General features: G+C 35.7%; 2 protein-coding genes across 6 annotated transcripts in view; one reads left to right on the forward strand and one right to left on the reverse strand.

Annotated features, from left to right (window-relative positions):
* The window catches only part of TNFRSF17 (TNF receptor superfamily member 17), a 115,044-nt gene that overhangs the window by 2,331 nt on the left and 89,316 nt on the right, over window positions 1-23,397 (forward strand). The gene's annotated exons all lie outside the window — the stretch shown is intronic.
* The window catches only part of GSPT1 (G1 to S phase transition 1), a 33,914-nt gene continuing 17,213 nt past the window's right edge, over window positions 6,697-23,397 (reverse strand). For 3 of the 4 annotated variants that reach the window (XM_082429674.1, XM_082429672.1, XM_082429671.1), the window contains exons 7-15: window positions 22,179-22,359; window positions 21,390-21,544; window positions 21,070-21,210; window positions 19,910-20,003; window positions 18,983-19,063; window positions 14,353-14,526; window positions 13,418-13,507; window positions 13,097-13,265; window positions 6,697-11,409 (exon numbers count right to left, since the gene is read on the reverse strand). In XM_082429674.1, the coding sequence (XP_082285800.1) occupies window positions 11,357-11,409; window positions 13,097-13,265; window positions 13,418-13,507; window positions 14,353-14,526; window positions 18,983-19,063; window positions 19,910-20,003; window positions 21,070-21,210; window positions 21,390-21,544; window positions 22,179-22,359 (1,138 nt within the window). In that variant the 3' untranslated portion in view covers window positions 6,697-11,356. The remainder of the gene's footprint in view (window positions 11,410-13,096; window positions 13,266-13,417; window positions 13,508-14,352; window positions 14,527-18,982; window positions 19,064-19,909; window positions 20,004-21,069; window positions 21,211-21,389; window positions 21,545-22,178; window positions 22,360-23,397) is intronic. The other variant, XM_082429673.1, reaches the window with a different exon arrangement.

Genomic DNA, 23,397 nt, shown 5'->3' on the forward strand with positions numbered 1-23,397 from the left:
GCTGTGTTGATGTAAAAGTCCTGTTAGGACCTCACACCCAAAACAAGTTCCACCATGAACTCGTTATCTTCCTCTCAAACCTGCTCTTCGTATGTTTTCTGTCTCAGTTCATGGCACCACACACTCACTGCCTAGTTGCCCAAGCCAGAATATGGGAATCCTCCTTAATTCTTTTCTCCTCATCCTCCAAATATGGTTAATAACAAAGTCTTGTTGTTTATTTCTTTTAAATATTTCTTGCATTCATCCAATCCTTTTTATCCCTTCCAGCTCGTGATGCAAACTATCATTATTTTTTTTCCTAGACTACTGTACCAGCCTCCTAAGTTGTCCTCCTACCTCCAGTTTTGCATATTATAGTCCGTTCTTTGCGCTTAGGTGGGAGTGATCTTTGTAAAGGGCAGATGTGGTCCTATCAAACCTGATCATGCTTAACCAACTTCCTTGCAATATCATTGTCATTAGGATGAAATACAGATTCCTTAATTTGCCTTATACATATCCGTGTGTACATTTGTTTTCTGATGTCCCATCTGGTTTAGAATTTGTCCTGGAAAAAAAGTGTCCCAGTTTGAAAAATAAAATTATATGGTCATCCTTAACATATGAGGCACTCTTCGTTTGCTGCCTCCCTTATTACCTCCCTGACTTCATACCCTGCCTCTCACCCCTTCGGTCTTTAGATCCTGGTTTCAACCCTGCAGTTCCCACTTGTCTTCATACCTTCTAACATGCTGTAACTTTTTCCTGGAGCACTACCACCTGCAAGGTCGTCCTACCATAATTGGCTCTCCCCTGCTTGAGGATAAGCTCTGAGAGGGCAGGGGAGAGCCAATTAGTGGTAGGAAAACTATAAATGTTGTCTTCACCATTGTATCCTTAGCACCTAGCCCATATATGACATAATGAATATTCACTTGAACAATGAGTAATGCATTGTAACGGCCTGAGACAGGGCTTAGGTTGACAAGAATAGGAAACTATTGTGGTTTTCTAGGTATTGAGGTCTAATAGCGTGATAGCAGTGAGGACAAAGTATAAGACTTGAACAAAAATTGGATAAACAAGAAGGGAAATTCAGATTATTCCCAAATTCTGAATAACTGGGCAAATCGGTGGTTTTGTTAATAGAGCTTGGGAAGGCAGGAGGAGCAGTAGATTTGGAAAGAAAAATATGATATTCTTTTTCAATATTGAGTTTGAAGTTCCAGGGGTACATCTATGTGGATCTGGAACGTGGAGGAGAAGGTTCCTGAACTTAAGTAGGAAATGTGAAAGTCATGGAAGTGATGGTTAAAACTGTGGAGAGACTTCCCTGGTGGTCCAGTGGTTAAGACTCCATGCTTCCACTGCAGGGGGCACTGGTTCGATTTCTGGTCGGGGAACTAAGATCCTGCATGCCATGTGGTGCAGCAGAAAAAAAAAACAACTGTGGAAATAGATGAGATTGCAAAAAGAAGAAGCAGAGAGTCAGAATAGGGCTATGGAGAAACCCTCAGTTAGGGGACAGGAGGAAAAAGAGCCTGTAAAAGAGAACTAGTTGATGTAAAAGAGGGTGCTTAGGAATGGAGAAGTGAGGATGTGTTAATACCGTCAAATACTGAAGAACTTCTAAAAGGCCAGTTCGTTGGGCAGTTAGGTCATGGTGACCTTACAGAAAGCAATTTCAGTAAAGGATTATGAGGAATGTGAGTGAGAGAGGAAAAATGGAACATTGGTATATTTTAAACTTTTACCATTAAGGCAAATGAAATGAGTGAAAATATTTTTGTGTCCCAGAGAATTCTTTATATTGACAATTCTCTTTACTATCAACGACAACGTATATAATAGCACTTGCCCATCTCTCTATATGGCATTTATTGAGTTACTTGTTAGCATTTTTGATTTCTCCAGAGTTTGAATGTCTGTGGCCTTATCCTATTCACTTTCAATCCATAGGACCCAACTCATGTGTAGGTGCTTACCACCAGTGAGCTTACAACTTAACAGGGCAAAATAAGGCATACGAGGCAGGAAGTGATGTAAGATGCCACATGACCTGAGATTACTTAAAAACTGAAAGAATAGCAGTAGTTAGAAGAGTTCTTAAAATTAGTGTTTCACCCTGCTTTGATAATAACTGTTGCTTAGTTTGTTTTCCCTATGTACTAGATTGAATCTTTGAGGACCAGAACTAGGGTTTAGTTATTTTGGTACACACAGGGCATGCCTGGCCTGTGGTGAGCAGACACTGAGTCTGTGAATCCCTTTCTGCCACCTTAAGGCTTTACTCTTAATTTTCCTCTTCCTGTTCCGTTTTCTTCATTTTCCCCTTCTCCAGTAGCTGTCTTTGCTTCATGTGTGTTCTTAAGAGGTAGTGTCATGCTACTTCTCCTTTTTTCCCCCCGCTACCTTTTTTTTGTCCTTTTGTAGTCAAGTGCTTTCTCCTGACTCCTTGGTTTCAATCACACTATTCCTATTCCCTTTGAAGTCACCAGTGACCTTTTTTTAAGTCAAACAATTTTTAAAAAATCCTTGTTCTTCTTGACCTGTTGTATTTGAAACCATTCTCATGTACACTGAAATTTCTCAAGGAATTTTATCCCTTCCTAAATATCCGTGCCTGCTATTTATTAAGACCTGAGTTAGCCATTAGTGAGCACTAGTTTTAAATCTGAAATGTACTCCATTTTTTCTGTGTAAGTATAGTTGCCGCAATATGTTATTTAACTTTGGGATTTATGCTGGAAAATATTTTACTCCACCAGTTCGTCTTTTATTTTTATTTATTTATTTTTGGCCGCACCATGCGGCATGCGGGATCTTATTTCTCCCACCAGGGGATTGAACCCGTGCCCTCTGCAGTGGAAGCGTGGATTCTTAACCACTGGACCACCAGGGAAGTTCCCCAAATGGTCCTTTAAAACAAGCTAATCTGAAAAACTAATCCATATTATTAAATTTCACTCAATAGCCTGAGGGTAAATATTTCATTAATAAATTAAATAACTTAAAATTTTCTTAAACTGCTGTCAGTTCTACCTTTTCTTTTTAAAGCTTTTTAAACTCAAGATACTGTTAAGCACACACAAGATTAATACTATGTAAACTCTATCCAGACTCCTCATATTAAATTACATTATTTATGCCTATCTATCCTTTACCCACTAAAAATAATGAATTTTTAAAAGAATTAAATATGTAATTGCCAGCCAAAATGAACATAGTATTGTACTTGTAAAGGAATACTATAGGTAGTCCTAATAGTGGAGATTGAGTTAAAGGAAAACTAAATGTAATAAGTATCCTGAACCATGTATGTGAATTACTTTTTAAAAATTAATACATACATTAACATCTGGGAAGAAATGAAAGTAATTAGCATGTACATTTCTAATGGAACAATAACTAAGTTTTGTGGTATGATTTCTTTTTATAGTAAACATACATTAAGGAAGAGGCATTCAATATTTTGAGTACCCAGGTCTCACTGAATACTATTAAGTTGTTTCTCTGAAGGTACTGAAAGAGGTTTCTCTTTAAACTTCTTGAAATTTTTTTAGTAGTTGCAAAATCTGCCTGCTTAACAAAATGGCATTCACTATATGCAAAGTAGTATATAATCTTATAAAGGGTTTAATAAATCATAATGCAACTACCTGCAAAGAATGTATGAAGATGTTGCTAGATGGTAAACAAAGTTTAAGAAACAGCAAACTTAATAATGGAGCTCAAATTCCAGTTATTTGAAAATAAATATTTGCTAGAATCAACTAGTAAATCTAAACAGCCCTGCAAAATTAGAATAATTACAAATGACAGAACAACAACAAACAAGCCATATAATTAATTATCCATGTCTGGGTTATCTAAAAGCAATTTTTAAAATCTTAGTGTCCTCAAGATACTCATCCTGTTATTGAAATCTGCTAGGAGATATTAACCTAGACATAGTAGAATCAAGAGGTGAAACAATATTGCTCAAATATAGAATGTGACATTTTAAGGAAGGTAGGAAGAACATGGTCTTTGTGGTCAGAAAGATCTGAGTCTGAATCCCAACTCAGCGATATACTAGTTATTTAGCTTTGGACAAGTTAGCTAATCTCCCAAGCCTCAATTTCTTTATCTGTAAAATGAAGCTAGTTCTCCATTGGAATTGTTAAGAGATTAAATGAGATAACATATATATCTACATAGTACCTGGCACATACATAATAGCACAGGGCCCTTTGCTGAAAATTGTCATTAAATGGATTGGAAAGTGAAATGTGCATCTTAGGGCCTGAAAGAGGGGAGGCCTGTACCTAAACTCAAGCAGGGAAGAAGAGGCTGGTAAGTCAAGAAATTTTTATTAGATTCTGATTTAAAAAAAAAAAAAAAAAAAAAATGGGGAGGGCCCTAGGGAAGGAGAAGCAAGAGAACAATGAGATCACCAGAAAGGAGAGAAGAAAATGAAAAGGTTTTCAGTAGAGAAACTTTATCAACCTGTTTGCTGTTCCTCTTTAGCTCTCTTCTTGTACCTATATAGCTGTGTGGGTACCTCGAGCACCTCTTGTTGCTCAGTCTCATGATGTACACCAACCCTTCCTTGTACACCATTTAGGTAGACAATTTTTTAATCCAGTCAGTCTCAATTTAGAGGAATTATATTCCTTGAGAAATGTTATTAAGGCTATTTAAAAAAAAAAAAAAACTTATTTATCTGGCTGTGCCAGGTCTTAGTTGCGAGATGTGGGATCTTTAGTTGTGGCACGTGGTATCTAGTTCCCTGACCAGGTATTGACCCAGGCCCACTGCATTAGGAGCGTGGAGTCTTAGCCACTGGACCACCGGGAAGTCCCATTAAGGCTATTTTAAAAAGTGACTTCTAAAAAAAAAAAAAAAAAAGGTGACTTCTAGGCTTTAAAAAAAAAGGGTTTTCAGTACCACTGATCATCTTTTATCTTTGAAGATAAGCAGCTGACAACTTCTTGGAGGACTGTGTTCTTTTAACCATAGCAGTACATAACTGGTGAATGTTACTGACAGTTCAAAGTGAGTCTTCACTCAAATTAGGAAGGTTTTCAATAGCCACTGAAAGTATTATGCTAGGTCATCAATAAGGGATCAATAAAAGAACTTCTAAAAGTTCTTCATACATGTAATTTAATAAAATAAAGCTACCAAAAAAGAAAACAAGGACTTAGCCCTGAGGTTTAAAAGAGTTAATCAGTAGAGGTACAAGTCAGGTGAATTTGCCTCTAGCAACATGAAAGTGTGATAGGGACAGTCCAGTTTTATAATTGACAGGGCACAGCAAAGGGAACAGAGTGAAGCAAGCACTCAAGACTGATCGGGAGCTCATGTTTTTTCACCTTTGGGGAGGCTAAATAGTCTGTTTCTGTTTGGTAACAGCTTTACAAAAGCAGATAAAGGGAGAAGAGGTAAAGCTTTTCTCTCTGGTTTATTTACTCATTTGCATTTCTAATGATAAATTCAAACGAGGCTGTTTGTATTTGCAACCAACATGAGAAAAAATCCTAATTGGAAAACAAAATTAAAATTTTCAAGGACGGACAAAAATTTATGGGCTATTCATCAAATAAAATTATTACCCAACAAGTATAAAGAGAATAAACTACTGGTAAGACATGTGGGTTAATCTCTAAAACATGCTCAAAAAAAAGACAGTTGGGTGCATAATATGATTCCATTTATGTGGAGTTCAAAAATGGGCAAAACTGAGACTTCCCCAGTGGTCCAGTGGTTAAAACTCTGCTCTTCCACTGCAGGGGCTGCTGATTCCATCCCTGGTCTGGGAACTAAGATCCCACATGCCACAAGGTGAGGCCAAAAAAAGAAAACCAGGCAATACTAATCTCTGGCAGAACTGTGATTGCCTTGGCAGGAGGAAGGGATGGATTGGAAACAGGCAGGAAGAAACTTTCTGTAGTGATGAAAATGTTCTGTATGTTGATGGGGGTGTTTACATAATTGTATGCACTTGACAGACTCATTGTAAACTTGAGATCTGTGCATTTCATCATATCCAAGTTTTATCTTAATAAAAAAACGCTCTTTGTGTACACCTCCTGTTTGCTGGACCTTCTTTACAAATGGTAATTACTCCTACGAATCTAATCCTTTCAAAATTGCTTTCTTACCCTAAAACTTAGTGTATTTGCCAGGGAAATAGCAAAGATGGTGGAGATTGCTTTTGTTCTAAGTAACTTGTGTAGTTTATAAGCAAACACAAAATCCTTTAGGAAGATTGTACTGCTCAATTCAGAGGGGTGAAATCTCAACCTAAATACAATCACAAATAAGGGTGCAAAGCAAGTTCAGTATGTTTTCTTCCATTATGCCCTCTCTAGCTAATCTATTTTGCCAGTAGACATATTATCAGTAGCCTCACTCTTCTCTAAACTCAAAGAATAGAACTTATTTCATTGTAATTTGGCCATCATTTATTCTAGACTGGGAGATACAGTTCTTCACTACAAAGCTACAACATCCAAGGTACTGATGCTATTTTTCTGCTTTAAGATGCATTGATAGAGAGAGCTTGTGTATCTGAAACTGGTTCCACAGGCCATGAAGTGTAAAATGTTGTACACACCGCAGTACCATGCCTATGTGTGGTCTGATGCCCAAACACGACATTGAGGATTGTAGAGAAAGCAGGTTCACTCAGAGTATGGTACAATACAGGTGATATAAACAGACAAATCCTTCAAAAGGGAAGATGACAATTTTTATTGTTATTACAAAAGCAAATTTTTTTAACTTCAGTCATTTGAGTAATTGCAAGAGCAGACTAAGGGCTTAATCCTCACACAGGCACCAAGTCAGGCACAGTAGGTAGCTACAAATCATAAGAAAAAGGTTTCTTTACCTTGGATTCCCATAATTCCTACCTAGAGCATTCTGCCATGCTTTGGAATTAGGTTAAAAACCCAGCAAACCTAATCAGTTCCCTTTAATTCTGCTTTTTAAAAAATGAGAGCTAGGTATTAACCTGCTGTCTAGTGAAAACTAGTCACTAAATCCTGGCCTGAGAGAGAGCCACATTTGTTTGAGAGAAAAGAGAAGAAACTAGTTAACTAAGAGGTTTGTCAATTTCTGAGAGCCCCATGTGAGTCCTTAAAATGTAGACCTTCTGGGCTCAGACCTCAGTTTTCACCTAATGCATGTGGATGGTCACCTGAGGAGTGCAGGAGCTCCAGCTCCAGCACAAACACTCTTCCCGGGCAGCAGGAAAGGAGGTAGCAGGGACTTGGGCTGACATCTGAAGCACTAAGGTAATGTGCCTGGCAGAGGGTAGCCTCAGGAAGCACAAAATGTAATTCTACCTTTGCTGTCCACAAACCTGAGGTTTAAAGGGCACAGTGGCATGTGTGGCAAGGCAGAAAAGACAATTACTGTTCGGAGAATTGATGAAGAAATCCTGCCTACTTTTCTGCCTAATCAGACATGGTGCCTATCTGCTTCTCCCTTATTTTGGAGAACACTCCAACACTCCCACACCTCCAGGCCCTTAAAACATTTCTTAGTAAACAACTCAGCTAGCACATTACTGTTTCAAGGAAGCATAGGATTAGAGGTATGTGAAAAGTGTATTTACTGAAGGGAAGACTCAATATGTTCTAGGATATTGAAATTTAAGAATATCCTAGAGCCAAAACCATCACTAGTTGAACCAGATTTACCCTACCTGAAATTTGGCAGTAAATTGGTTCAAATGGAATCCACTGAACTACAGGAAAATAACACTTCCTATTCCATTTACTATGAAATCTAATATAACCAACTGACTGCTAAATTTAAACCTACTAAGTCTTTGAACTCAAAGTTGTGCACGTGTAATTACATTTATATAACAAGTTGATGCCATGGCAAGATTTCTAGAGAAAGAAACAAGATCATAAATGTATTAGATGGCATCTGCTATAATCACTGAAAAATTAGCTGGAGGAAATATAAGCCATATTATTTGGAGACAGAAAATCGTCCCCTAAATTCTGTTGATTGCTATCTACCTTACGTGTATATGTCTGTGAGAGGATTAATGGCACAGTTTATCCTGATAAGATAAGCCAACGCTGAAAATTTAGTCATCCTACAGTCAGAGCTATAGTGCTGTTACCAGAATTTTCACAAAGGGTTTTTAAAAGCTGAAAGTTGCGTGATGTTAAGAGCTACAATAAAAACTGTCCCTCGACTACCTTAAATTCCTACCCAAAGCAGTGAAGCTGTCATCCACGAAGCAGCAGTCCACGAGGAAGTCCATGCCAATGAGGAAAGGTGCTAGAGTGCTGTCATGTGGAACAGCCATCAAAGACCACGGAGTAATTACAGTCACAACTAGTGTTTTCTGAAGATTGCCAGGGAGTTGTTCAGTTGATTTTTTTCAAAAATTCATCATGGAAGCAGTTTTTGACCATACGTTCACCTTTTTCTTGGGTTGCAAAACTGCGGCTGGTTGAAAGTATGACCCAGAATATCTGCAGTACTTCAGCTGAGGATGCCTGTAACTGTTCAGTTGCATCACGTTCGAAGTCCATCCCATATTGTAAAAGCAGTTCTTGTAGTTGATGTAACTAGCAGACAAGTATGAATTACCTCTTGTTACAGTGAACAACCTGTATTCTTTTATAATTTACAAAGTTTTTACATTCAATTATCACATATTTCAAGACTTTCAATTCAAAACAAATATACATGGGCTTATTTACTCAAGAACACTTTACTATTTGTCACTTAGTTTCATGGCATTATATATACTCAGTCCATCTCTTTTGGTTTGATTTTACATAATTTTCATTGGATAAGTTCTGTTTGCAAATTAAAAACAAGAAGCAAATGCTATATTTCCCCTTCTCCCACAGTAAGAAATAGGATTTAAAATGGCCATTACTTAGATGTTTATTTCAATATCTTTCTTAAATTCTTTTCATTAATTTAAAAAACTATAATTAAATAATATATCATGAAAGCTGTATAAAGAACATCATTAATGCAAAGAAAATTGTGATTCTAACATATCTATGCTAAAGAGGAAAAAAATGTTTAGGTCTGTAATATCCTAAGTCTGCAGCCAATTACCCTATTTTTGCCTTGTCAACAATATAAACACATTTGTACTTACAGAAGACAAAATGACAGCATAGGAATCTGTATTGCTTTTTAAAGGCCCAACATCTCCACACACTGCCAGTTCACTTCAGACATTATATTTGCCCATCCAAGTAACCAGGCAGTGTAATGAGTTTAAAATGCATCAAGTTTAAGTGAGCATTCTTCCCAAAGAACTTCAAAGCCCACAAAAATGTATGGTGTTGGTTAAATTAACAATGAGGTTTCTTCTAAATAATCTTATTTGCATAAATGTACAAGAATCCATTGAAATTTTTATTTCATAATTATTCTTTTTTTTTTTAAGAGGTAGGCCCTTCACAGTTGATATCCATGTCATTTTACTTGAGTCTTGGCAACATGCACATAATATCCTAAAAGTGTAAATGTTTTAATAGCAAACGTAACTGGTTTTTAAAAAATGTGTTCAATTTAAAAATGGAAATCTATCTCTGGAATTAATTTCAATGACTTTTGAGCTTTTAAAGATTCATTAAAATCCAAGCAATTGCTAGTATTTTGTTCTTATTAACTTGGAAGTAGAAAAAGAGTTACTATGCACTGATTAAAGCTCCCACATATCCCAGAAAAATAAAAGCCCAGAGATTTGCAGACATAATAAAATTTATTTAAATTTCATGCAATTTTAATAGCCATGAGTATAGTTATAGGACGCTGCAGGACAGTAGCTATGCTCTGTCCATAAGATGTGGCCTCATTCATGAAATGAATGGCAATTTTACAGTTAAGAGAACAGGATTAGATTAATTTTTATGTTTTGTGACTGGAAATAAATGCAGTCTGACTAGGCTTTTCTTTTCTGAGGCAGAAGATTACAGGGAAGGGACATGTCATTAAATACACAATTACAAAGTATCATCTTATTTAGAGATAAACGAATCTAAAAGAGGCCAAGTCTTTGATAAAGGGGGCATCCAATAAACCCAGAAAGTGTCCCTTCCATTCCCCATTTATTCTCATTAAAAAATTTCAAAGTTGTGACACAGTTATAACAGAAAGTCAGCCTTTGATCTAAAATCCACAATGCTGCTTTGCGGTTCATCCAAATCATAATTTAGCAAATTTCAAGAAAAAAGTCAATTTCGAAAAGTTGAGAAAAACTTACACTGTGCTTGATTCTATTTATCACTGTTAACTTTAGTCTGTGCAGATTCTGATGGTTCTAAAAATGTGTTCATTTAGTTGCTGGATGAGATTTAGCTTTAATCAGCAAGGATCATCCAGCCTTTAAAATTACTAATACAAACAAACAATAAACTGAGTAATTTGTAGAACTGGCACTTGCAGTTGATACAGTTTTCATATTAGATGCATGCAGCTCTTACAAATACTAAAGGAGGCATTTCTGCCAGGTCTCAACATGCTGTCTTTATTGTAAATTCCATTAATTTAACAAGTTAATGGAATTTTTTGTAGGGGTACAATTTTATTATGCTTTATACTTATAAAAACTACAGTATGCTGTTCTTGTATTTTAAAACCACTTACTGTGTTTAAGAAATCATGTTAAAATATAAATTGGCAGAAACTGGTAGACCTAATAAAGCAGTGTCACAGTTGCATAAAGATATTGTATGTATGCATTAACCATCAAAAGAAGGGGTCAAACTAATTTTCTTTTAATACAAACTTGAACGTTGTTTGTAAATGCCTCATTTAAAGTAGTGGATAAGGAAAGTTTAGAAAAGTCCAAGTAATAAAATGTACTCAATTACTTGGTAAAGTTAAAAAGCTAATGCAACAATGTTACATCCAGATAAAAAACATTATTCAAAAGCAATTCAAATACCGAAAAGGGTTTCAAATTGAATATTTTATTAACATGGTAGTTGTCTTTGTAACATGTGCACACACACTCGCACACTCAGAATGATCTGCCTGGGGGAAAACAAGACTAAGTATGCCTAAGGGGAAATGAAAAATAAAAAAATTCCTGGTAGGTTTTCATTATTGTAGGCAATAATGTCCACATCACTTACAAAGCTATTGCCAAATCTGTCCAAGGAAGCAGAGTTTGAGAGGGGAAGAAAAAAATCTTGGGAAAAATTCAACAGTGGCATAGCAGAGCTCTCAATATGAGAAAGCTGACATAATGTGGACTTTTGCTGTGAATTTTTGTCTTTGCAAAACATAGGGAGAGGTTTGTCAATGGGCAGAAAATAAGAGTAGGCGGTGTGAAGTAGGCTTTTGCAGTCAATTTTCCTCACAGTATTGTGCAGCGTCATCAAGAAAATGCTTAGTCTTTCTCTGGAACCAGTTTCAGAACTTTTCCAATTGCAATGGTCTTACCTAGAAATGAAATTTTTAAAAAACCTTTTCAGTAGTTAACAGCAAGGCTATTTAAGATATTAAAACTTATTATTTTAAATCATATTTTAAATCATTATTTTACAATGTAAATTACTAATTAACTGGCTTTACCATCAAAGACATGATTTCTGATTAATGGAGGGGAACTGAAGATACGATTTTCTTTCAAAAATTTATGTTTGGAGAAGTAAAATGTGGATATCCGTACAATGGAATACTATTTGGCAATAAAAGGGAATGAATTACATACAGTACATGCCACAACATGATTGAACCTCAAAAACATGCCGAGTAAAATAAACTAGACACTAAAGGCCACAAACTATATGATTCTATTCATATGTCGTGTCCAAAAAAGGCAAACAGAAAAAGTAGATTTATGGTTGCCTAAGGCTAGGGGTGGGAATAGGTGGTGACTTCGTAAACAGGTATTAGGGTTCCTTTTTAGATGTTCTAGATGTTATAAAATTAGAATGTGGGGATGACTGTACAACTCTGTAAACATAGTTCACTGAATTGTATACTTAAAACAGGTCAGTTTCATGGTATGTAAATTATCTCATTAAAAGCTGTTAAACAGGGCTCTCAGTCCTATTATAAGAGATACAAAACCCATGTAGATCTTGTGAAAAACCTAAAAGCCAACTACTCTTTAGAAAGAAAAAAATTCTGGGGCTAAAAATTCTTGCTACATTAATTTCTTCTGCCTGATTTTATCAGGTAACTAAAATTCTCATTTTGTTATATTAATGGGACAAACCCAGTAACCAGTTTCACCAAGAAGAGTTTTAAGATAATGACTTCAAATGGATACCACCTTTATACAGATTTCTCCAAAATAAGGCTCAGGGACCATATTCATCGTATTTCCAGTGCTTGGCATGGCTCCTGCCATGCAGTAGATATAAAGTTTTTGCTGAATGAAACTGGAACTAATACGTGAAATGACTATTCTGTATTTCAAGTGAACCATGAACTTTTATGTAAAGTTTTCCATAGTCTTAAAATAGTTATCTAAGTTAATATAACAATCCATAGAGAAATGTTTAATAAAAGTCATTTTGTTTCCATGATACCAGAGTTTCATGGCTGTGAGATAAGAAAATTACAGCTGTTCCAATCCATTCAGGTAGGCAGAAATGGACACACACACAAAAGAACATGAATATTAAACTTCTGAAATATTAGGTGTTAAGACTATCAATCTATGTACCCCTTTTATCTCCCCCCATTTCAGTGTGGTTAATGTTTATCATATTTGATTTTAAAATGATTTCTTCTGAGCATAAAAAAAGATGTCTACCGCAGAGGCTTGCTTAGCAAAAAATTTGCTCTACAGGATAGAGTCCTTCAAGATGAGTTTTAATCACACATATTACAGAGGATTTCATCATAGAAATGTCTTATTTAGTAGTAAATGACTCTCAAAACCCACTGCTTGCAAAATATTAAAATTAAGATTATTCATCTAGAGCATCACTACTCAGATGTGGTCAAGTCTGTCTGCTGTTCAACTCATTCAACTCATAAAACATTTATTATATGAATATATTATAAAACAAGTATCCAAGTTTCCTATGAACTTGCAATGTGCGCTGCACTCAGATGAAGATTACCAAAGCTAAGCATCTTAGATATAACACTAGACATCAATTTAAAGGCTTACCCTCATCTCTTAGAGTAAAACGACCCATCTGAGGGAAGTCTTTAAAGGTCTCAAGGCAGATGGTTCCTGCTGTTCTCAAGCGGGCAATGCATACTTGATCTTGTTTCACAAAACGGGGTCGAGTCTTACTTTTTTCTCCTGATTTTTTGTCTACCAAGCAGATTAAGGCCTATCCAAGAAAAAAGGATGAGATTGGAATAATGTCAAATAAAAGAATCTTTAATACTAGAAGTGCAAATAAGAATACATCACTGTTGCTGATCAAAAATTATCAAGATGAAATGGTCTTAAATCAAAAACCTCAATTATCTTAAAACTCACTGTTATTTCGACTTCTTCAATACAGGTATGGATATGCAGCACCGCATTATAACCTGGGCAGATGATGGATTTGTGCTCTATAATCACTATCTGTCAAACAAAAAAATTCACATCTTTATCCCTAGGTAAAAAAGAATTGAATGTGTAACTCACAATCTCAATAGGGCACCAACTTATTTTTGCGTTAGAAGTGGTAGATCAGGTTGCCTTACCTCCAAGCATGAACTTTGATATCCTTACCTCACTGATCTTCTTGGCAAGCACACAAACCTTAAAGACACAGGCAGACTTTCTTCTCTGGGAAGGCTTTCCTCTATACTCCCCACCAAGGAATTAATCATTGCTGCTCACATGCTAGGTTTTTTCCTCCTAGATGTGAACTTATAGTTTTATCCATTTCCCAGTATCCAAGGTCCAAAGTTAACAACCTTGTATCTGACATCAAAATCTAACTTGATTAGTCATCGTATCTTAGAACTCAAAAATTCTGCGAGCTGTACCAATCACTTACTCTTTCATTCTCCTGGGGAGGTCACGTTGCTAATGACATGGAGAAATTACGTGTGTTTTTCTGTCTGGAAAGTTATTTGCTCTGAATGAACAGACAAACCATGACTTCTAAGGCAACTACGCTCTACTTAAAGTGAAAAACACTTTGAGCAAAATGTAAGTATCAATATATATTATCAACAGGAAATAAAAAACAAAAGGGAACTTACAAAGAATACTACCTACCCAGTACTTGTACCATCTTAAAGACTTTATGTGTATGAGATACACACATCACAGCTGTGATCTCTATATATGGTTTATTCTATTTCAGTTCCCCTTCTGCACACAATGGCATGTCACCAATGATGGGGACAAAGGAGATTTAAATTCTAGTTTCATTTAGACAGTGAACATCATCATGATAATTACAATAACTGGTTTACCTGGGCATCAAATGTGCGACCAGAATGACAAAGATTATTAGGATCACAAAGTATGAACCCTGGAAGAATCTCCTCCTCTTCAATTCCTTTCAGTCTGATTTTGAGGTTTTCACCTGGGGCTACAGAATCAGTTTCTACATCATCGGAAAGGATTCCAAGAACTTCCACGTTGTGCTTAAAAAGAAACCAAGATTGGAGATTTTTTGACACATTCACTGCATTATAGAATGGAAAATTATCTGTTTGCTGAAGACTTGCAAGTCACATTTTTCTGTGGTTGTTGATTAGCCAAAATAATTCTTTGAGTGTGAAGAAACTTTATAACATTTGTATGACACGAACTTAATGAAAAAAATCATATCCTAGAAGTACAAATTGCCAATTAGAAGATTTATCTGTCACATCCTAATAATTTCCAAATAGAACAAGTATAAACTAGCATTTGCCTTTTTTACTTTTTCAAAATTACAACATTAAATCTAAAATTTGGATTTTAATTTTATGGATGTAATTTTTATTATTATTGTTAAATTCCAGGAGTTAACAGACATAGCTTCCATTACCTATCAATCCCCCAAACATCCAAAGAATGTACTTTTCTAAGGTTTTTTGAACAGCTAAGCTTTAAAGCACACTGACTGTTTAATAGGTAGTTTCCTTTTGGGGTGATGAAAATGTTCTGGAACTAGACAGTGGTGATGGCTGCACAATACTGTGAATGTACCTAAATGTCATTAATGGTAAAATTTATCTGTCTTTTACCACAATAATTTTTTTTTAAAAGAGCATATAGATGGGGAAAAAAAATGTTAAAAGCAATACTCACTAGTATTCCCTCATTTTATTCCACTTCTGCCCTTGGAGGTAATTCATATTTTTAAAACACATACCAGAAAACAAACAAAATAAAGCCTTCAAGACAAAAATGAACTTTCTCATGATGGTAGACATACAGTAGAGAATCCAGAATTGTTATATTCCATACCAGAATTCTACAAACTGTCACTTGCTAAACTCTAGTAGTTTCCCCATACACACATATACACAAATAATGGCTTTCTTTCCCAGAAGGCAGCTTATACCTTACTGATACCTGTCTGTTGAAATTCATTCCAAGAACTGGTAATATAGCCATATTTGCTAGCAAATTCTTTACAGTGATGGGATAAAGGGGTAGAAACTAGCAGTTCCACCATATACAACTAAACAAGTATTGTTTAATACTTTTTGCCCAAATAATCCAGCATAATAATTCCTCTTCCCAAATAAGGACTTTTATAGCTAAACAAAATAGAGCAAGTCTAATCTCTAATCCATACTTATGAAAAATTAAGATTAAGACCAACAAATTCTTAGTTTATGAAAGGTATTAAGGATTTTACGTACTCTAAGTACCTCACATAAGTGGAGTCCTACATGATTTATCTTTTTGTGTCTGGCTTATTTCACTTAGTAGAATGCCCTCCAGGTTCATCCATGTTGTAGCCTGTTAGAATTTCCTTCCTTTTTAAGCTGAGGTAATATTCTGTTGTACGTATACACCACATTTTGTTTGCTCATTCATCCATCAGTGGACACTACAGGTTGCTTCCACGTTTTGGCTATTGTGAATAATGCTGCTATGAACATCAGTTCTTTGTTTTTTATTAATTAATTAATTTTTGGCTGCACTGGATCTTCGTTGCTGTGCACGGGCTTTCTCTAGTTGCGGCGAGTGGGGGCTACTCTTCATTGCAGTGCGTGAGCTTCTTGTTGTGGTGGCTTCTCTTGTTGTGGAACACGGGCTCTAGGTGCGTGGGCTCTAGGTGTGCAGGCTCTAGAGCGTAGGCTCAGTAGTTGTGGTGCACGGACTTAGTTGCTCCGCAGCATGTGGCATTTTCCCGGACCAGGGCTCGAACCCATGTCCCCTGCAATGGCAGGCGGATTATTAACCACTGCGCCACCAGGGAAGTCCCTGAGCATCAGTTATTCAAGGTCTGCTTTCAGTTCTTTAGGGTATATACCCAGATGTGGAATTGCTGGATCATGATTATTCTATTTGTAATTTTTTTGAAGAAATGCCATTATGTTTTCCACAGCAGCTGCACAATTTTACATTCCTGCCAACAGTGCACAAAGGTTCCAATTTCTCCACATCCTCACCGGCATTTGTTATTTTCTGGGGTTTTTGATAGTAGCCATCCAGATGGGTGTGAGGTGTTATCTCACTGTGACTCTGATTTGCATTTTCCTAATGATTAGTGACGTTGAGCATCTTTTCATGTGTTTTTTGGCCACTGTACATCTTCTTTGTAGAAATGTCTATTTAAGTTCTTTGCTCATTTTTTAGTCAGCTTGTTTTCTTTTTGTTGTTGAGTTGTAGGAGTTCTTGATATATTATGGATAGTAACCCCTTATCAGATTTATGATATATAATTTTTTACCCACATTCTGTAGGTTGCCTACCTATTAATTTTTTAATGTAAAATAGCCTGGCATCTACATCTTTTAAAACATTTCATTCTGTTCCACTGAGACTCAGGGGACTAGTGAACTCAGTGAACTGAGTTTTTAAGGCTTGATTAACAACTGTAAGGTATGCTACACTGACCTGCTTAGTTATTAGTATAAAGTGACAGCTTCTACAAGAACTAGTATATTAAGGCCCTTTACCTTTAGCTATAGCCCAGCTCTAGGTTCACTGGCCCATAGTAAGTACTTTTCTTTCTATTGTGATAAAATACTCATAAGATTTACCGTTTTAAACCATTTTACATTGTACAATTCAGTGGCATCTACATTCACAATGGTGTACAACCATCACCAGTATCTGGCTCCAAAACACCTTCATCACCCCAAAAGGAAACTCTATACGCATTAAGCAATCACTTCCCTATTCTTCTTTCCCAAGCCCCTTGCTTCCATCTCCACAAGCAAACACAACTTCTGTGACTGCTGAACAGACAAAATAGAGCAAGGATTCAAACTGACCATTATTTCCATTCATTTATCATTGACCTTCAAGTTGCAGAGATAATTACCTTAGAAAAAAGATACTATGATAGGATACTCTGATCTCCAAGGCATCAAGAAACGCCAAAGTATAATTTGTAAGGTTCCAATTATACCTAAACAGTACACTGACAATTACCTTTTGTAATTCACTGTGCCTGGAATAAGCATGGTAAAGAAATTCTCAGGGGACCTCCCTGGTGGCACAGTGGTTAAGAATCCTCTTGCCAATGCAGGGCACACAGGTTCAAGCCCTGGTCCAGGAAGATCCAACATGCCGCAGAGCAACTAAGCCCATGTGCCACAACTATTCAGCCTGTGCTCTAGAGCCCACAAGCCACAACTACTGAGCCCATGTATCACAACTACTGAGCCCATGTACCACAACTACTGAAGCCCACGTGCCTGGAGTCCGTGCTCTACAACAAAAGAAGCCAACACAATGAGAAGCCCGCACACCGCAACGAAGAGTAGCCCCGCTCGCCACAACTAGAGAAAGCCTGTGTGCAGCAGCGAAGACCCAACACAGCCAAAAATAAATAAATTTATAAAAAAAAAAAAAGAAATTCTCAGTTAAATCTTAAAGTCTCTATTTGGAGGTTCTGATGATTCAGGCCTGTTTTCCTACATAACTAATACCTCTAGATTGTTAGAGAAGTCCTCTGGAAAACAGGTAACAGTTTCTTAGTAACACATCATCTGCAATTATCAGCAACTGAGCAGTCAGAAATAACACAAAGGAATAGCTTGAGATTTCTGCATGTTACTTAATGAAACCCTCTCCAATAATGAAGAAATTAAAATAAGGTAGAAAGAAAGAGGGAAAGACCTATTTATGATAAAGGCAAATCCTCTTCTCCCAAAATAAATTAGGAACATAGGTTAGACACATTATTTTATAGTACCCAACATAACTATGTACAAAAAATAAAAGGAAGCTAATTATATCATGATTAAAGCTGAGTTTTCATCCCTGGCTCACTTACTAATCCAGCGTGTTAACAGAAGCAAGTCACTTAACCATTTACTTCCTATAAAATAATGGAGCTGGGCTTCCCTGGTGGCACAGTGGTTAAGAATCCACCTGCCAATAGCAGGGGACACGGGTTCAAGCCCTGGTCTGGGAAGATCCCACGTGCCGCGGAGCAACTAAGCCTGTGTGCCACAACTACTGAGCCTGTGCTCCAGAGCCCGCGAGCCACAACTACTGAGCCCGCGTGCTACAACTACTGAAGCCCGTGCGCCTAGAGCCTGTGCTCTGCAACAAGAGAAGCCACCGCAATGAGAAGCCTGCTCACTGCAACTAAGAGTAGCCCCTGTGCGCAGCAACGAAGACCCAATGCAGCCAAGAATAAATAAATTAAATAAAAAAACAAAAAACCCAAAAAAACGGAGTTGAAGCTTTCATGATGATGCCACCTTTTAACTCTAACATGGAGCTAATACTGTCCCTTCTCCATTTGTCAATAAATAACATCACATATTCTTGATTAAATTTTGTACTTGACATTAATAAAACATAATCCTGGATTTAAAAAGTTGTTTCTTTTAATGAAATCCCTAAGATTGAAAAGTTCTGGCTCCTTGCTAATATTTTCAAGAGAAAATTTAAATGAGCAAGAGCATTACTAATTCTTACCTTGTTTGGCATCATAACAAGCTGCTGACCTTTACAAATAGATCCTGATTCTAGCTTTCCCAGGACCACAGTGCCCATATCCTGTTTAAATTTAAAATGAAAAACCAAATGTCAGGCTTCTATTACTACTCTACAGCAGTTCAACAACCCAAAGTGAAATCTTGCAGGGCTTACTCATAAAAGAAAATCTTTGGCTCAAGTGGTAGAATGCTTAGGATTAATCTTAAACACAGGTAAATACTCTATATCTGTGTCATAAGCATAGGTATAATTATAATACTAATAAATAAGTAGGCTTAGGATTTAAAAAGAAAGCACACGGCAGGAGACAGGGCAGAATTTTATGTTTGAAGATCTGAATTATTTGTTCAAATTCAGGTTCTCTCAAAAATATCTGAGACTTTTCTGTCTTTTATAAAATTAGAAAAATACTTGTTCAAGAAATTTAGCATGAAGCTAATCAAAGAATGAAGTGTTTGAGAAGGGCAAAATATTATGTATTGGTAGTGCAATACTTAAAAACCTAGTTAAAAATACTGAAGCTTATTTTTTCTAAAGATTAACATCCAGTGTTGGTGAGGCTATGGAAAACTAGCACTCATATACTGCTTGCTGGTGGTCATGTAAGTTAGCACTGTATTCTGGAAGGCCGTTTGTCAGTATCCATCAACTTTAATACACAAACCCGTCCAGCAGTTTTACTTATAGGAGTCTCTCTCTAAAACTGATCATTGGCTCACTGGAAAATAGCTGAAATAAACTAAGTTTGTTGATTCAATTATGGTCTGTCTATATCACTGAATAATATATAACCATTAAAAAAGAGACATCTATGTTATGTTGTTAATTATTAAAGTTATTTCATAATTTAAAACAAAACCATTTATCACCTCCCATAAAACCCAAGTTCTTGAACATTTTGGGTACCTTGTACTTATCCACAATTGGCAGCCTTATTGGTCCATCAACTGATCTATTGAAGTTTGGCAAATTATCCAGATATGGAATAAATGGTAATCCACTGAGAACATAACAAATATCCATTATAGAGAGTCAACATAAATGTTAAAATTTTAAGAAATTACATGACTCTTAACTTTATACAAAAAAAAGTGGTTATAACAATATTTCCATTCTACCCATGTACTCTTCTCATTCAACCTTTTTATTATCCAGTTCATTTCACCTATTCCTCAGAAAATTAAAAAAACAAAATAGCTCAATATAATGAAAAAGCTTCCCCATAAACATATTTTATTAAAATTGAGAAAAGTATTTTATGGCAAATAGCCCACATGTTGTAATAAAATGACTCCACTCTATTACTTAATTTTTATGGAGTTTTCCAGCTCTGAAATCAGGATTCTATAAAATATTAATAGTTTCCCCTTTAAAACTACAGTATATGGATTGGGAGGCTTAACATTGCCAAGATCGCAATGCTCCCCCCCAAACCGATCTACAAATTCAATGCAATCCTTAGTAAAATCCCAGCTGCCTTTTTGCAGAAATTGATGAGCTGATCCTAATATTCATATGGAAATTCAAGGGACCCAGAACAGCCAAAATAATTTTGGGGAAAAAATAACAAAATCAAAGACTCACACTTCCCAATTTAAACACTCATAAAGCTAAAATAATCAAGACTTTACCTTACAAAAAATTAATCCAAAATGAAACACTCCCCTAAGAGCTTCAATAGGCTTAAATGAAAGTAACAGGGCTAACTCTTTATGACTGGATTAGGCAACACTTCCCTAGGCATGACACCAAAAGCACAATTAAGAAAGAAAATAAACTAGACTTCATCAAAATTAAGACCTTTTGTGCTTCAAAGGACACCATCAAGAAAGTAAAAAGACAGCCCACAGAATGGGAGAAAATACTTGCAAATTGCATATCTGATAAGGGACTTATATCAGGTGAGTAAAGTACCCTTAACAACTCAATAACAAAAAGACAACCCAATTAAAAGACAAAGGTCATGGTATTTTTTTTTTTCCCATGGTATTTTTAATGCCAAAGTTAACAGTCAGTATTTTCTTAAATTACTTATTAAGACACAAACTTTTAAAAAGGTTACTTACATGTACCAAGGACAGAAATCTGATTGCTCTTTAAGATTTGCTCCAGTCAGTCCTGAGCAGGGCATGAAGTGAATGTCCTTTTTGGGATTGAAGCCAACTTTTTTCAAAAATGGCACTAGTTTCTCTTTACATTCTTCATATCTATTAATATTTATAAATAACTCAATTATAATGTAAAGCAACTGAACTCTAGTTTCAACATTACATAAATTAAGGTTTAGAAAAATCCCAGGGGAAAACATACAGTAACAAAACCATCCTTTATTCCACTAACATGTCTATAAAAAAAAAAACAAAAACAGTAAGACATCCAAACTTACCTCTCATTGCTCCAATTTACTGTTGGATCATCCATCTTATTAATAAGCACAATTAAGTGTTTTACACCTGCTGTCTTTGCCAACATTGCATGTTCTCTTGTCTGTCCTCCTTTTTCAAATCCAGTTTCAAACTCTCCTTTCCTGGCAGAGATTACCTATTCCAAGAAATCAAACAGTTTATTCTTACACATTCAGGTACACTCTTCTAGCAATAAAACACCTTTCCTTTCAGTTTTATCAGAAGCTTCTTCCAAGAAAATATAAGTAAATGAGTTATAACATACATACTTTTGAACATCACAATGTCTAAATGCTTTAAGATTTTGGTAAATGTTTCTTGATTCCCAATTCTCCAAAATCTAGTATGCCTTTATATTTTAAAATTCAAATATGTATGTGATTTAGTGCTAGTACACTGACCATCCCCTGCCAAAAAAATTGCAAAATGACTGAAGACCTTAAAACGGATAATTTCTTATTCATTTTTGTACCCACAGTACATTTACTGGGTACAAAATGGATTAGGCTTGGCAGTCAGTGGACACTAATTTCTGGCACAGTAAGAGGTAATAAAGGGTAGAGAAAAACTGAAACATTTTCATGAGTAAATCAAATTATGAAGATTTCTTGGGCAGATTAGAGAGACAAAAGTGAAAATTGTGACTATGTATATATTATAGTTCACCGTAACCTAAATTCTAGCTTTTAGAAGGTAATTGAATCAAATGTTTACATTTTAAGTTGGGCTGTTAACAAATACACAGATGAATTGGAAATGTCTTTCCTTACCAGTACAGCCAAATCTGCTTGAGAAGCACCACCAATCATATTTGGGACAAAACTCTTGTGGCCAGGGGCATCTAGAATTGTAAAATGCTTCTTTTCCGTTTCAAAATAGGCACGACCCACTTCTACTGTTTTACCCTTGTCTCGTTCTTCCTGGTTTGTGTCTAAGGCCCAAGATAAGTACCTGAAATAATTTTAAAGTAAGAATAATACTGGTAAGAACATGAAAGTTTTAAAAATATTCTTCTACCAACATTTAAATCATGAACAAGACTGGGTAGAAATAAAAATTAAATGACTAAAACTTGTATTCTTGTGATTCAAACACTCAGTGCTTTTATATATATCCAGTGTCAATTATATATTCTATAAGCAAACATTATGTATGAGAACAAGCTGACAACATACAAAGAAAGACTATTTAGTACCAATGCCAATATCACCATGAGTTAAGTAATAAGTTCCTTTATATTTCATTTTAAAAATCATCTAGCACAAAGTATAATACAAATAAGGCTGTCTAAGGGTATCTTTCAAAAGTAAAGGCCACTAATCCACCATTTGGGAGCAATGGTTACTTGCTAAAAATTATTTTGATATTTCTTCGCTATATACGAATTACTTATGTAAATTTAAACCATCTGTAACAGTAGGTGTTAATTTAGATGACATCATCCGTATTTCATAGTAAGTAATCCATTCTGTAGTATTATACTGATTAGGATTTTTTCCCTTAACACAGAAATACAATTTAAAAAAAAAAAAGACCATCAATGTCCTATTTAGATAAAGCTTGTTAACTTAAAAAAAATAAGGTTAGAAAGAAGAAAAAAGCTGACCCTTTCTCTCACCATGCAAAGGCAACCACTGTCAATAATTCCATCTATTCTTTTTTCATTATTCACATAATGATCATACCCTAAGTGCTATTATGTTACCTGCTTTCTCCCCAAATTCCACTGTAACATCAGTTCTATTCCTGGTTACTATAAATTCTATAAATGAAATTTTAGTGGCCAGGTAATGACTTAATTAAATAGATGTTTTATAATTTATCCCACAAGTCTCCTATTATTATCCTGGATGTTTGGATGTTCCCAGATTTTCTCTGTGTAAAGTTATGAAGTCATCAGGAACTGATCTACTAGGTAGTATGAGGGGAAGGGAAACTTTTCCTTTGTTATGACACCATTTTAGACCTCATGAACTTACATCTTAGTAG

This window comes from Balaenoptera physalus, assembly GCF_965194825.1.
Source record: "Balaenoptera physalus genome assembly, chromosome: 16".
Classification (NCBI taxonomy): domain Eukaryota; kingdom Metazoa; phylum Chordata; class Mammalia; order Artiodactyla; family Balaenopteridae; genus Balaenoptera; species Balaenoptera physalus.